Source organism: Narcine bancroftii, chromosome 5, assembly GCF_036971445.1.
Source record: "Narcine bancroftii isolate sNarBan1 chromosome 5, sNarBan1.hap1, whole genome shotgun sequence".
Classification (NCBI taxonomy): Eukaryota; Metazoa; Chordata; class Chondrichthyes; order Torpediniformes; family Narcinidae; genus Narcine; species Narcine bancroftii.
In genome coordinates, this window is record NC_091473.1 from 166,833,213 (window position 1) to 166,849,990 (window position 16,778).

General features: G+C 40.6%; 1 protein-coding gene across 6 annotated transcripts in view; it reads left to right on the plus strand.

Moving 5' to 3' along the window:
* Positions 1 to 4,292, plus strand: part of LOC138764150 (dynein axonemal heavy chain 12-like) — a 42,888-nt gene extending 38,596 nt beyond the window's left edge. For 5 of the 6 annotated variants that reach the window (XM_069939627.1, XM_069939626.1, XM_069939630.1 and 2 more), the window contains 2 exons: positions 2,740 to 2,893; positions 3,666 to 4,292. In XM_069939627.1, coding sequence (XP_069795728.1) covers positions 2,740 to 2,893; positions 3,666 to 3,832 — 321 coding nt within the window. In that variant the 3' untranslated portion in view covers positions 3,833 to 4,292. Of the gene's footprint in view, positions 1 to 2,739; positions 2,894 to 3,665 lie in introns of those variants that run through there. The other variant, XR_011358004.1, reaches the window with a different exon arrangement.
* Positions 4,293 to 16,778: the final 12,486 nt, after the last annotated feature.

A 16,778-nucleotide genomic window follows, 5' to 3' on the forward strand; every position in this document is an offset into this window, starting at 1 on the left:
CATGTTCCATTTGGTGGACTGAATAGAGGTGTTGGGCAAAGCAGTCGCCCAATCTGTATTTGCTTTGTCTAATGTGGCACAGTTTCTTCATATTTCCATTGAAACCCAACATAATCATCTGCTCTTCTGACTCAGCAGGTGACAGCCCTCTGAATTCAGCATCAGATTCAACAATTTCAGATGAAATGAAGGTGCATCAATCTGCAATGCTAAGTTCAATTTTCTCTCTGCATGGACACTCTCTGACTTGAGTCGTTCCAACATTCTCTTTCATTTCAAATTTGCAGCAACTTTTGTGTTTTGTATCTCACAATTCCCGCATAGTTTTCACCTGTTCTCATCCATAATGAATCTCTTCTCATTAGATCAGCTGCAGATAACAAGCCTTAGTCTCTATTCGATTGCAGACACTCCCTCCATTTTCTCTACCCCTCAACATTCTCAGCAACTTAAAATATGCATGATTTATAAACTCTTCATGGTTCTGCTTAAGGTCATCAAGATGAAACATTTCAGTTTGTTTCTCATTCCACACTCTTAATGTGTATTTCCAGCATTTTCAGTTTTTATTACCGATTTCCAGCATGTGACTTTTTGGTTTCAATACTTTAAAAAATGGGATTGACCTGTAATCTGTACTAATTATTGTGACTCCACAGACCCTTTAGAGCCAAGACAATGCACCAGAACTCTAATTATATTTGCTCCAAATTAAATTGCAGCCTGACGGCTAAATGCAGAAGTTGTCTAGTGTAGCAATCACTATTGGTTAATGCCCTGGCTCTTGTGGTCAAAATAATTGTGGTGATATCATGCCCATTCTTAAGAAATTTTAAATTGAACAGTAATGTCCAACAACTGGACATGTGGTTTAATTCAGAAATTAGTTGATTGTTCTTTAAATTGCCAATTCTGTTCATTATTGATGTGCATGAATAGTTGTGCACTACTCACTGGATTTGCTTCTCCAGTATTTTCTGTCTAAACAAATTATTAACTCCACACTAAATTTTACTTACTTGTGATGAGAAATTTTATTTTAAATGTCTTGTTTTGTTTCTTTCGTCATTTATTCTTGGATTTTACAGTTGTAGAATTAAGGGTAAAATCATTATTCTATGAAACTAACAGAACATTTGAGAATTTTATCCACATAAATTTTGAGTGGAAATCTCAAAGTTTGTAATTTTTTAAGTCCTTCTCCACAAGCTGCACAATTTGCAGACATCTCCAAAAGAATCTCTAGAAATTACTTGAGTTGGGAGTCTATTCAGTGAAATGGCCTGAAAATCCATTGCTTTGTTGCACGAGGTCTGAGAGAGCATTCAATCACACTCCTGGCCACAATTACTGCTTTACGTACTCTCCGACCCCGCCATTCTAATTTTCTGAATAATTCTTTCACGCAAATATATTTCAAGATTTTTTTTTAATGGGGAGAAGAGTGGACAGTGGAGCTGAGTTGCAAGTAGGTCAGCTCATGATTGAATGGCAGTGCAGACTTGATGGGTTGAACAGCCTATTTCCACTCCTCTGACTTGTATTCTTATGGACTTTAAAATAAAAGGTCTTATTTTTTTTAAATTATTTAAACATTTACATTAATTGCATGTGTATTCGGTTCTTTGTTAGCACATTGATTTAAGATTACTGAGCATTAATGATCCTATTGATCGACGCCTGACAGCAACTGATGTCAGAAAAGAGGTTTGCAACTTGGAGAACATTAGTTTTTTTGCACAGAACTTTCTTTGAGGTCGGTGCTGAGCTCTCTTGCTTTGTAACTGATCACAAGTTTCAGGACTCTCTCCCTGTGGCATCTCCTTTGTTATTCATTAGTGTATCTTTTGGTTTTCAATTAGTCGAATTTACGTTACTGGCATCTTCTAATTGGTTAATAAAATAAAACAGATGGTTTCCCTGTTCACACAGGTTTTAGATCAATACAGAATTGATGATTAATTTCTGCAATGCCCAGTGCAAGAGTGGAATATGTTTTGGATAGTGGTAACGGAGGGCTGACTCCCAGCACTCACTGCTGCATGCAAAGACCATGCCATATTGTATTTTGAAGACTTGTTTTCAGCCTGAGTTTGTAATCAAATTAATTATATTTTTAGATTTATTTGTACCTTTACTTGTATCTTGCTGTTCGCTTCATAGTTAACAAACCATGTTTAAAGCATTTACTTGTATTTATTCCTTCTCTTTCACCACATCCAGAAAATAATTTACTTCTTGGAAAGTCTAATCTGTAAGCAAGATACTTGAGAAACTTTGGGATGAGTGAATATAGGACACAGGCACCTCTGGTCTCAGCTGAATGCATCCCATATGGTTTATGTCATCCATGTTCTTGCTTAAAGGAGAGTGAACCATTGACTCTTTCCTCTGCTGTTAATTGCCCTTTGTTGGGCACATGCAGACATAAAGGGCATGGGTTGAAATGTTCGCCACAGATGGTCAAGATCCCTATTCATATGATGAAGCCACCTAAGACAAAAATTGGGTCAATGGGGAAAAAACCCCACCTTAAGCACGTATTTAATTTTAAACTCTAGAATTCACCTATAAATGTGACTTTTATAAGCAATGATTAAAGTTTTCTGGAAAACACCTTTTAATGACTTCAAAAGAGGACAAGCCACGAATTCCGTCGTTTGAAAGAAGAGAATGGAAGAAATGTTTGAGAGCGTTTAACATTTTCCATATTAATAATTCTCTGAATTTCTCTTTCAGTTTTGTGAAGTCATTACTTTAAACTGGTTAAAGCACCTCACAGGGAAAGTGGTTCGTGTGATGATGGATTATGTGGCTCACGTTCATTTCTGCTCTAAACTGAAAAGTGTACTTGAACAGCAAAATGAATGGTTGGAAATCACATACATCATGCGTAAGTTTCATTGTTTTGGGGAATTATTAGTCTATACAGATTTTCCTTGAACACCACAGTTGAGATTTTACTGCATATTTAGTGTCGTTGTAAAATTGTCTTTATTTGAAAATCTTGCAATCATTTTGTAAGTTCCAATCTCAACCTAATCATTGATAAGTAGTGTGAGATTATATAGTTTGATAAGGAGCAAGTGGTGATCAAACCAGTTGCAACAAGACTTGTAGAGTCCTTGGCTTTGTGTAAATCTATCCAAAGGTCCGTGGAATATGGTGATTAAAAGATGGGCAGGACAATGCCATCGATAAGTAAAAATAGAGTGACAGTAGAAATATTATTTCCTTCAATATATTTAGCAAATAAGTGATACAAGTGATGGTGCCATTCAACTGACAAAATGCCATCAACTTGAAATGCTCACTGTCTTTTATGTCTGTTCTCTGTCCATTGTTGCTGTCTCACCTGTTGAGAACCTCCAGCATTTTCTATATCAATTTTATTGGACTTCCTTGTGAGGGAGAAGGGTCTGGAGGTTCACATTGATAGAGTTAGATGAGGAAGGATCATAAGCCCCTGTGAAGTGGAACATTAATGCCAGAATAAACTACTTCTGTTATATTCTGTATAAATTCCCAAATATTTTGAACACTATTTAAAACTATATGAATCAACGAATGTCCATATTTTCAAAAAATAATGCAAATTCAATATAAATATGGCAATCAAATTCTTTAAGTTAATTTTGCTTTTACAATGCCTTGTTTAATTGCAGAAAACCCACGTTCTCTGAAGCATTTGTGCAGACTGATGATCCGACAATGCATGGGTAGAATGAGACTGCGGTGCCCAGTGTTCATGACATTCCTGTCATTGCCTCGTCAGCTGAAGGAATACATTCTCTTTAAAGAATATGATCTTTATGATGGGCCAAAAAACTAACTGGTTTTGACGATTCACTTCTACATTTTAAAGATAAATATTATTGTAGTTTTCACTTTAATAGATTTATAGAACGGTACTCTTAAAATCAAGATTCAAAAAATGTGGTTAAAGCAACATTTTTACATTAAAATAACATCTACAATGTAACAGGATGATTTCCATTTTTAAAAACAATAGTGAATCGATACAAGGTTAAAACTAAAGAACAGGATCTGTTGCTTCAAACGTTTGCAGGGATTTTTGCTGTTTTGCTATTACTGAGAAACAGATAAGGTTAAATAGAGGGGAGAGGGATTCATTCATTATACAATTTTCCTGAAAGCTCATTTCTGGTTTGGCCTTCCCATCTTCTTCATGCACATGTAACCTAATTCTGTAAAAGTTTCCTATCCTGCACAGTATTTTCTACCTATTTTTAACATCAAATATAAGCAATTGAATAAGTTGCACTTTCCAATGTTGTTTTTGGTCTTTTTTCTTCATAGTTTTTTTGTTCATATTTCCACATCTTCAATAAAATCAAGAATAACCAATATAAATTGTTTCAGGAATGTTAAAAGACAGTTTGGACAGTTTTAAACAAAAAGGAACTTTAGTAATAAAACATCATAAATACTGTAATACTCTTTACTCTTTCTCTTTGTAATATAAATGGCCATTTAAAAAAAAACTGCAATGTGCATTTTCAAACCATCACAACTTAGTAATGTCTCAGGTTTGTGCTTTTAATCAAATGAGTGAACATTTTCCAATCCATTCTTTCCCCTCTGATTGATCAAGCATCTTGCTGGTATCATGCTGTAAAATATATTCACATACTTCAACTTGGAAAAAGGCCACTTTCTCAAATTTGCCAACATCTACCCAACTCCTTAGAATAACAATAGTCCTTTGAAAAGTGATTTCAGATTTTCATAGAACTTTTTCAAAAAAAATTAATTTAATTGTATTGAAACTACATTTGAATGCTTGAAACTGTCATTAAGAGGGCAATGCAAAATGTTTGGATTGAAATTGCTCTATCGGGCTGATACAGTACGGACTCAGGAAGGACAGGTCACGTTAAAGAAATTCACTGGAGTTCTTTGAGGATATAATGAGCACAATGGATAGAGGGGAACAGGTAGATGTTGTATTTTTAGGTTTCAAGAAGGTATTCAATAACATGCGACATAAAAGACTTTTACATAAGAGAGGGGTACATGAAATTGAAGACAATGTATTAGCATGGATAGAGGATTGGTTAGACACAGAATTGTGATAAATAGATGTTTCTCTGGTTGGCAATGGGTGATTCGTGGGGTGCCACAAGGTTAGGGCCCACAACTATTCACAATGTACATAAGTGATTTAACAAACAAAAAGGAAAGGCAAATTGTGTAGAAGACACAGAGTCTGTTGAGAGATGTAGATAGGCTAAGTGAGTGGGCAAGAGTCTGGCAGATTGAGTATAACACTGGATCGTGTGAGGTCATCCACTTTGGAAGAAAACAGTCGATCCTATTATTATTTAAGTACTGAAAGATTGCAGCAGGCTGTTGTGCAGAGAGACCTGGGAATGTTTATGCATAAATCACAAAAGATTGGTTTGCAAGGGCAACAGGTAATCAAGAGAGCAAATGGGATGTAGGCCCTCATTGCTCGAGAGATTGACTTTTAGAGCAGGGAGGTTCTGCTGCTACTGTATAGGGTGAGACCATACAGGTGCCCAACCTTTTATTCGGGATTTTTGGGACCAGACACATGCTGTGGTTTGGAATCTTCTGGATTTCAGAATCATTTTGATTTCGGTCCCTTTAAGCCTGCCCACCAGAGTTACACTGCTGTCACTCCCCTGCCCGAGTCACAATACCGTCTCCACTCCCCGAGTTGCGCTGCTGTCTCTCCCCCTCTCGCCCACCCGAGTTGAGCTGCTGTCTCCCCTGTAATGGAGGATTTAGACCAGCTTATGCAAGAAGGGATGCAGTTGAATAGGAAGACATAATCTAATTTACACCATGAGGCCCAGGATGCATATAAATTAGTAGACACATCTAAATTCCACCATGAGGCCCAGAGGTGCAGTTGTCTTTTGTTGGTTGCAGACTGTCAGGAGACCTTGAAGATAATTAAATCATTTATTCAAAGAGATCAGCTATGAGTAAACAATTTTTTGGGTAATGGTCTCATTGCTGAAGTGGAGACTCTCTGAGGGGTGGAAACGTCTCTCAGCAAGAAGAACTACCCAGGACAATTGGGTAAACTTGTACCTCTCACTTTGTTCGTTTTAGATTAGTCACAGTGTTCAAGCTACCGAAAGAAAATAGACACCCACATCAAGAGCAGTTCAGTTTATACAAATCTTTACTACTAAATCTAAAGCTGAATTCAAACTACAATATGCAAGCCCTTCCCAATTATACTTATCAACGCCTGGACTGGTCCCAACTGCCAAAGCGAGGCAACGACTGCACACTTGTAATAGGTTGTCTGGGCGGTGGTAGCAGCTTCTCCACCTCTCCCGACCGGGACGGGACGTTGGTTGGAATCTAGAAGTTCTTCTTCTTGCTGACAGATGTTGCCACCACTCGGAGAGTCTCAAACTTCAGCAGTGGGACTATGGCTTATATTACCCAAAAGTTGTTTACTCATAGCTTATCTCTTTGAATAAATGATTTAATTTATCTTCAAGGTCTCCTGACAGTCTGCGACCAACAAAAGACAACTGCATCTCTGGACCTCATGGTGGAAATTAGATAATGTCTACTGATTCAACTGCATCCTGGGCCCCATGGTGGAATTTTGATGTGTCTACTAATTCATATGTATCCCTGGGCCTCATAGTGTAAATTAGATCATGTCTACTGATTTCAACTGCATCCCTTCTTGCATAAGCTGGTCTAAATCCTCCATTACATTCCACCCCTTGGTCGCAGCCTGTCACTTACGAGACCTAACAAGCATTTGAGTACAGAAGTAGCGAAAAAGAGAAACTAAAACTATAATAATCACAAAAATAAGCAATAATGCGAGCAACCGACGGAGAATATTGTGGCCCAATCCCCCAAATGTACCAGCTAACCATGAAAAAGGATTCCAATCAAGGCTCAAACTATCCTTGTGGGCCACAATACCCAGACGCTGGAGCTCACGAACAGACTTTGAAACATGATACATTAGTGGATACATCGGAAACATACGAGCCACATTCAGAACCGACAACAGCACACGTGCCACCCTGTTTTGCTAAAAGAAAATCCAGGGCCACAATACCGTCTCCACTCCCCGAGTCGCGCTGCCGTCTCTCCCCCTCGCCCACCCGAGTTGAGCTGCTGTCTCCCCCCTTGCCTGCTCGAGTCAAGCTGCCATCTCTTTCTCCCTCCTCACCTGCCCGAGTGGCACTGCCATCTCTTCCCCCCTCCTCGCCCACCCGAGTCGAGCTGCCATCTCCCTCCACGCCCGCTCAAGTCGAACTGCCATCTCTTCCCCCCTCCTTGCCCACCCGAGTCATGTTGCCATCTCTCTTGCCTGCCTGAGTCATGCTACCATCTTTCCCTTCCCTTCCCCCTGGTACACCAGAGCCAGAACGGCCCGCTTCTTGGTTCCCCTGCACTGGTACAGCGGTTTCAGCTGTAAGGGGGAATTTTGAGTAACGACGATGGCCATCGAGCCAGCTCCGGGCCGACTGAAAGTGTCGTGATGCTGGACAGACGTCAGTATACAGCGATTCGGAGGTGCTTATAAAGTAGTGGGACACAACTCCATCTTTGATGAGCAGATGTTCACCAAAAGAAAGTGCCTGTTTTTGGGGGTTGCTGATTTAGGCCCCTGTACCTACTCTCCTAGGTGCAATTCTGTTTCTTTATTGACAGAGGACAGACTGACTTTGGAGGCAATGCAGAGGAGGTTCACTGGGTTTATTAGAGGTGAGGGGGTAGCCCAATGAGGAGAGATGAAGTTACCTAGTTGTCCTGAGGACTCCAAAAACCAGCAGCAGATATGCACCACAAAACAGGGTAACTTGAACAAAAGTTGTTTTTAATTATATTTGAACAAGAAAACAGAATTAAACTTTAACTTATTACTTAACCTACCTAACTACTTAATTCCCCTCTAATACTAATCATAGGTCTGTGTAATGTATATTTAAGATGAGAAAAATTCTTTGGATCACAGTCCAATCTCACTGGTTGCAGGTAATTCTTGTACTGTGCACAGAAGTTAGCATTAACAAAGTTCACCAGAACAGGAGGGTTCTTGCTGGTCTTCAGAGAGAGATTCCTTTTCCAGGACTGATTCCTTCTCAATCAGTCTTGCTGACGAAACTTGCCCCTTTCAGGATTCTCCAGATGATCCTCTTTCGTTCAGGTCACCTTTCACACTGCTAGTCTTCTCCTTTGACCAGGCAGCCTTCCAAAGTTTGCCAGCTTGTCCCTCTGGAACGGATTTCTGTCTCCTCTCCTCTTCTGTTTCACTCTCTCCCTCTCTGAGAGCAAAATTCTTCTCTGCTGCCTGCAAAGATCACATGTTCCCAGGCAAGCTGAATGTCAATACTTTGTTGCCTCTTCCAAAAAGTATTCTGCAAAAGTCCTGCAAATTTTCTTTGTTTTAAAATATGTGTGTGCAAGCTGCTCTAACAATTCCTCCCAAACCACCTCTAAATACTCTGTCACAATATAAAATCATGAAAAGAATAGATAAGCAGGAATGTTGTTTCCACTAGTAGGTGAGACTAGAACTAAGGGACATTGTCTCAAGTTTCTGGGGAGTAGACGTGACAGAAATGAGGAGGGTCTGATTCAGCAAGAGCATTGAATCTGTGAAATTGGCTGCACAAGGAAGTAATAGAGAATCCCTTGTTAAATATTTTAGACAGTTAGATTTTTGCACAGTAGGGGAATTAAAGGTTAAAGGTTGGCAGGTGGAGCCGAGTCTGGCCATTTCACCCATAATCAAAATGATGAAGCAGGCTCAATGGGTCAGATGTCCTCCATATTTCTTATTGTTATTGCAACAACTTTTACGTGATCTTTTATGACATTTTAAAAATCAAAATCATACAGAACCCTCTTGTAATTATTGTTTTTGTCCATTTGCTTGTCTGATGCTGTTTAACGCTTTCAAAACAGTGTTAATATGCATAATGGCTAAAGTACTTTGAGTCATGGTGTCCAAAAGGCTGGAAACACACTCATACACCCAACTCATCCATTTCCTCCCTTATCTAGCCCCATTTCCCTATAAGTCTATCCCATCCACATACCTGTTTAAATGTATTTTCAATGCTGCAATTGTACCTGGCGTCCACTTCCTCTAGCAACTCATTCCTCACACCCACTGTGAGAGTTTCCCATCAGGTCCCCTTTAAATCCCCCCTCCCCCCCCAACTACCTTCAACCTATACCCTGAAGTTTTGGGCACTCCTCCCATATAACCACTTACAGCACAGAACAGGCCAGTTCGGCCCTACTAGTCCATGCCGTAATAAATCCCCACCCTCCTAGTCCCACTGACCAGCACCCGGTCCATACCCCTCCAATCCTCTCCTCTCCATGTAACGATCCAGTCTTTCCTTAAATGTAACCAATGATCCCGCCTCGACCACGTCTGCCGGAAGCTCATTCCACATCCCCACCACCCTTTGCATAAAGAAATTTCCCCTCAAATTCCCCTTATAATTTTCCCCCTTCAATCTTAAACCATGTCCTCTAGTTTGAATCTCCCCCACTCTTAATTGAAAAAGCCTATCCACGTTTACTCTGTCTGTCCCTTTTAAAGTCTTAAACACCTCTATCAAGTCCCCTCTCAATCTTCTACGCTCCAGAGAAAAAAGCCCTAGTCTGCACAACCTTTCCCTGTAACTCAGACCCTGAAATCCTGTCAACATTCTCGTGAACCTTCGCTGCACTCTCTCTATTTTGTTTATATCTTTCCTATAATTTGGTGACCAAAACTGTACACAGTACTCCAAATTTGGCCTCACCAATGCCTTGTACAATTTCATCATAACCTCCCTACTCTTGAATTCAATACTCCGATTTATGAAGGCCAATATTCCAAATGCCTTCTTCACCACACCATCTACCTGAGTATCAGCCTTGAGGGTACTATTTACCACAACTCCTAAATCCCTTTGTTGCTCTGCACATCTCAATAGCCTACCATTTAATGCATATGACCTATTTAGATTTGGCTTTCCAAAATGTAACACTTATCTGTATTAAATTCCATCAACCATTTCTCAGACCACACCTCCAGCCTTCCTAAATCACCTTTTAATCTATGGTAATCTTCCTCACTGTCTACAACACCACCAATCTTTGTATCATCCGCAAACTTGCTTATCCAAATCTCCACCCCTACTTCCAGATCTTTAATATATATAACAAACAATAGTGGTCCCAGGACCGATCCCTGAGGAACTCCACTAGTCACCGGCTTCCAATTGGACAAACAATTTTCTACCACTACTCTCTGACACCTCCCATCCAACCATTGCTGAATCCATTTCACTACTTCCTTATTTATACCTAATGCCTCCACCTTTTTTCCTAACCTCCTGTGGGGAACTTTGTCAAAAGCTTTACTAAAGTCTAAATTGACAACATCCACAGCTTTCCCTTCATCAACATTTTTTGTAACCCCCTCGAAAAACTCAATCATGATTGTCAAGCATGATCTACCCCTGACAAAATCATGCTGATTACTCCCTATACCTCCAAATATTTGTAAATACCATCCTTCAGAACACTTTCCATTAACTTGCCCACCACAGATGTCAGACTTACAGGCCTATAATTCCCAGGTTTACTTTTGGACTCTTTCTTAAACAGCAGAACCACATGCACCACCCTCCAATCCTTTGGCACTACCCCCGTGGCCAGTGACATCCTAAATATCTCTGCTAATGGCCCCACTATCTGTCCACAAACCTCCCTGAGTGTCCTTGGGAATATTTTGTCCGGTCCTGGAGATTCATCCACCTTTATCTTTTTCAACACAGCCATCACTACCTCCTCGGTTATCCTTATATGCTTCATGACCTCCCCACTATTTTTCTTTACTTCAACTGGTTCAATATCTTTTTTCCCTAGTGAATACCGAGGCAAAGAAGTCATTCAAAATTTCCCCCATTTCCTTTGACTTCTCACTCAGCCTACCCTCGCTATCTACAAGGGGTCCAATTTTATCCCTCACTAATCTTTTATTTTTAATGTACCTATAGAAACCCTTTGGATTTATTTTTACTCTGTCTGCCAAAGCCTCTTCGTGCCTTTTTTTGGCCTTTCTAATTTCTTTAAGATTCCTTCTACACTCCTTGTAGTCCTCCTTCAAATTCTCAGCTCCTTGCTCTTTATAGCTCTTGTACACCTCCCTTTTTCTCCTAACCAAATTTCCAATATTCCTCGAAAACCAAGCCTCCCTATGACTTCCAGCCTTTCCTTTAATCCTCACTGGGACATATCTACTCTGTACCCTCAAAATTTCTTTTTTTGAATATCCTCCATTTTTCATTTACATCCTTACCTGAAAATATCCTGTCCCACTCAATACTCCCAAAATCCCTTCTTATTCCTTCGAAATTTGCTCTTCTCCAATCCAGAACCTCAACTTTAGGCCCCTCCTTGCTCTTCCCTAAAACTACCCGAGTTATGATCACTAGACCCAATTTGTTCTCCAACAATAATGTCCGCTACCTGACCTAGCTCGTTCCCTAACAGGAGATCTAGTATTACACCATCCTGAGTCGGTTCTTCTACTAATTGATTTAGAAAACAATCTTGAACACATTTAACAAACTCTAGCCCATCCAGCCCTCTAACTGCATGGGTATCCCAATCAATGTGAGGGAAGTTAAAATCTCCCATGATCCCTACCTTATGATTCTCACACATATACGTTATCTCCCTACAAATTTGTTCCTCTAATTTTCTTGGCCCATTTGGTGGTCTGTAATACACCCCTATTAGCACCCTAATGCTTCCTTCACCCGTCAATTCCACCCAAACAGCCTCACTGGACGATCCCTCCAGACCATCCTGCCGCCTCACGGCAGTAATGTCCTCCTTAACACGCAGAGTAACTCCTCCCCCTTTTTTACCCCCTGATCTATCACATCTAAAACAAATGTATCCTGGAATATTAAGTTGCCAGTCCTGCCCCTCCTGTAGCCAGGTCTCACTAATTGCCACAATATCATGACCCCAAGTATCTGTCCATGCTCTAAGCTCATCTACCTTGTTCACTATGCTTCTTGCATTAAAATATATGCATTTCATAGAATGACCCTCACCTATATTCTTTTTTCTACCTTTTACCCTAATCTCCATCCTACCTTTGTTATCGTTATTATTCCTATCTAGGTGGCCTTGCTCCCTTGGCACTACTCTCACACTCTGTTCCCCACGCCCCTGCCAAACTAGTTTAAACCTTCCCCCACAGCTCTAGCAAATCTACTTGCCAGCACATTGGTCCCCCTCCAGTTCAAGTGGAGTCCGTCCCTTTTGTACAGGTCCGACCTTCCCCAGAAGAGATCCCAATGATCCAGAAATCTTATCCCTTGCCCCCTGCACCATCTCTTTAGTCACGCATTCATCCTCCACATCCTCCTATTTCTACCCTCACTAGCACTTGGCACCGGCAGCAATCCAGAGATTACCACCTTGGAGGTCCTGTTTTTTAACTTCCTACCTAATTCCACATAATTCTGTTTCAGGACCTCATCCCCACTTCTAAGTCATTGGTCTCCACATGGACCACGACTTCTGGCTGTTCTCCTTCCCCTTGCAGAATGCTATGAACACTATCAGAGATATCCCTGACCCTGGCACCAGGGAGGCAACATACCAACCTGGATCCCCTATCTCGTCCCACAAACCTCCTATCTGTCCCTCTGACTAATGAGTCCCCAACTACAAGAATCCTATTCTTATCCTTCTTTCCCTTCTGAACCTCAGGGGCAGCCCCCGTGCCAGAGACCTGACCCCCACGACTCGTCTCCGTTAGGCTGTTCCCCCCATGCCGAATACATGTTACTGAGTGGCACTGCCACAGGGGTGGCACTTCCACAGGGCTACTTTGCACAGGCACTCTCCCTCCTTTCCTCACAGTCACCTAATTCCCTGACTCCTGCCTTCTAGGGGTGACTGTCTCCCTGTAACTCTTCTCTATCACTGCCTCTGCTTCCCTTATGATCCTCAGTTCATCCAATTACAGCTCAAGCTCCCGAACATGGTCACTCATTATATGCAATTGGATGCACCTTTTGCAGGTGTAGTCATCAGAAACAGCTGTGGTGTCTCTGATTTCCCACATCCCACAACTGGAGCACTTAACTACCCCAACTGACTCCATTTCCTTCTTTCTTACTATAAATATGTTGTTTCAAAGATACCTTTCCACACAAGGAGCTCCTTCTCAGTCCCTCGAGCCAAAGTCCCAAGTCCCCACTCCTTCAATTGGCCATTCACTCACTGCGCCACTCTTCGCTGGCCGCTCCCTCCCTTTCTACTCCTTTTATTAGCCCTTACCAATTAACCCACTCCTGAGGAAGAGACTGACCATTCACCTTATTCAAGCCTTTCACTATTTTATATACCTCCATAAGGTGGCCCATCAACTTCCTTGCCCTCCATATAAAAAAGCTCCAGCTGTTCAGTCTCTCAAATCCCAGTAACATCCCTGTGAATCTTTTCAGTGCACTTTCCAGCTTAATCCTATCTTTCCTGTAGGTAGGTGACCAGAACTTGTAACAAGATCAAACCAGCAACCACAAAGAAGGCATATCACACAGGGGTAAAGGTGAACAGTTACTTTATTAACAAAAATTCACCTTCAAACTTTAATTCAAAATCCCCACCTTTTATAACAATGCCCACTGGTTACTATGCAAATTCCTATAACAATGTAAAACTAATACATTCCCCAGCCTAAATATAACATATGTAATTAAAGTCTCAGTTCTATTTCCAACCAGCCCACAGAAAAACAAACACAAAACACACAAGACACAAAACTTCGATCTCAACCGAAGCAAAGATCATAAACAAAATTCAGTTTGTTTGGTAAACTGAAGCCAAAAGATCTTTGAGAGAGAGAGAGAGAGCGCACAAAATTCGAAGTTGTCTTCTTGTATTGATTGCAGAGAGAGGAACAATGGCTTGGTCCGGATCCTTCTGGCTGCCTTTGAAATGTTCATCCTTTTTGAAATCCCAACATTCTAAACTGTCCTCCAGACTATGACTCATGCTCTGGGCCTTCTTCCACTCCATAGCACCCCCCAGTGGTGGTTTATCGTCCAAGTCCAGAATTTTTTTTCATTTTCTGCACATGCTCAGTCCGTCTTCCACTCTCTCAGCAGTCCACCTTCACCTTGGCTCTCTAAGGCAAACTGTCACTTTTTAACATAAAACCAAACACACAGGCCAATACACAACACAGAACTCTGTAACTCCTCCCCTGCTAAAAGAAATTGGTCCACAAGAACAAAGTTTTAACAATTAATATAAGTATTACATAAATAAAATGAAAACTCAATTTTTTACAGTAAGTATGTGATTAGATTCATATCTACCCAGATGAACATCTTGACAAACAATCTGCTATTACATTATCCATCCCCTTTATGAGTGTAATAATTAAATCATACTCTTGTAATAGTAAGCTCCAATAACAGTCTGTTCTTATTTTTCATTTTAGACAGAAAAACTAATGGATTATGATCAGTATATATTATTAATGGTTTTTGAGCAGTACAAATATACACATCAAAATGTTGCAACGCTAAAACAAGTGCTAATAACTCCTTCTCAATGGTTGAATAATTTTGTTGATGGTCGTTAAACTTTTTCGAGAAGTACGAAATAGGATGTTCTACTCCATCACCATCCTTCTTCTGTAACAGTACAGCACCAACAGGTTCGTCACTGGCGTCCACGGCTAAAGAGAATGGCTTTTCAAAGTTTGGGGACACAAGTACAGGCTGAAGACATAAAATGGCCTTTAACTTCAGAAATGCTTCCTGGCATGCATCTGACCAGATAAATTTTTCTTTATTTCCAAGTAGTTTTGTTAATGGGAGTGCAATTTCTGCAAAATTTTTACAAAATCTACGATAGTAGCCAATCATATCTAGAAACCTCCGAAGAGCTTTCTTATTACCGGGGATAGGGAACACAGCGACAGCCAATACTTTCGCTCCAACCTGTGCCACCTGTCCCTGTTTACCACATAACCCAGATAAATTACAGTGGCATGTCCAAACTCACTCTTGTGCAAATTCACCGTGAGGTGTGCTTCCACCAGTCTCTGAAATAACTGCGCTAATTCAAGCATGTGTTCTTCCCATGTATCCGTACTAATTACTAAATCATCGATGTGGGCTCCTGTGTGCTCTAAACCCTGAATTACTGCATTAATCATTCTCTGAAATGTGTCAGGTGCATTTTTCATCCCGAAAGGCATAACATTATACTCATACAATCCCGAAGGTGTAACAAATGCAGGAATCTCCCTGCCTCTCTCTATCAAAGGAACACACCAGTATCCTTTGAAGAGATCAATCTTTGTAAGAAATTTAGCCTTCCCCACCTTATCTATACAATCATCTATTCTGGGAATAGGGAACGCATCAGTCTTTGTCACCATGTTTACCTTTCGATAATCTGTACAAAACCTAATTGAGCCATCTGGCTCAGGCACCAGAACACAGGGTCTTCTAAGGCAAACTGTCACTTTTCAACACAAAACCACATAACACATAGGTCAATACACATCACAGAACTCTGTAACAAACTGCACACTCCCAAATGTGGTCTCACCAACATCTTGTAACATGATGTCATATCATGTATTTAAAATTGCAGTGAGCTAGAAAAAAAATGTTGATTGAATTAATTTTAGTTAGCTGTTATGCTAATGTTGAATGAACATGTGGTTTTATGTGGAAATAGAGAAGTTGTTGTCGGTGATTCATTTTGTCTCCACAAGTGCTGTCTGTGGAATTCTCTTATGAAATCAAGAGATATCAGTTGAATTGATATGATCTGTTTGAAATAGCTTGAAATTACATGATATTGTGTGAGGTATAGATGATTTGAATATTAAACTTATTAGCTTGGCAGTCACAAAAGATCTGGAAAACTGATTGGAGGTAGGTGAATTGCCTTACAAATATTTCATTGTGGATTTTAAAAATGTCTAAGTTCATCACTATCTGAATTGAGTGCATATTCCAATGTTTATTTAGTTGCAAAGATTTACACTACAAGTTTTACATAACTTATCTATTTCCCAATTCTTTCGCTCTGGAAGCAGTGCTTGGTTTGCCTTTTTTTTTATGGTCAGTCATGTGGCATAGAAACCGTCCTTTTGGCTCACAAGGTCCATGCCAACGATCACACTGTTGTGTTGAGAAGAGTATCAGGTTTGGTGGGTTCACAGGAGACAATATTACAATCGCACACAACTTTTATAAACACACAGGAAACAAACAGGGGAGAATGTTAAATGGTATACAATTACTAATTCATGTTAAGTGATGATACAGACATTCACCTCAGACATCAGTTGGACTCTGACAACGGTAAACTATATTCGACCCCCACTCACACACTCCCAGTTCCCTGATTAATGGGGGTGCAGCTCTACTGCAAGTATTGATCTATCGCAATACTATGGCTCTGTTACGGTGTACTGTAGTGTAGTGCACACTTTACCCGTGACCCTTTCAGCAACATCCTAAGTAGTGACGTGGCTTGGAGCGGTGTCTGGGGTTTGGATCACGAGGCAGAATGTGCTCTGCGCTGGTGCTAAATACAATGTTAATCTGCGTTGCTAGCCAGTGATGACCCGAGGTGATTTAAATTAGCCAACAGCGAGGTGTGTACTAATGGGTGGCCGGAGTCTAACCTTGGCTGACAGGTGATGTGACTTCCGAATAAGTTTCAGATAGAGAGGACACGTG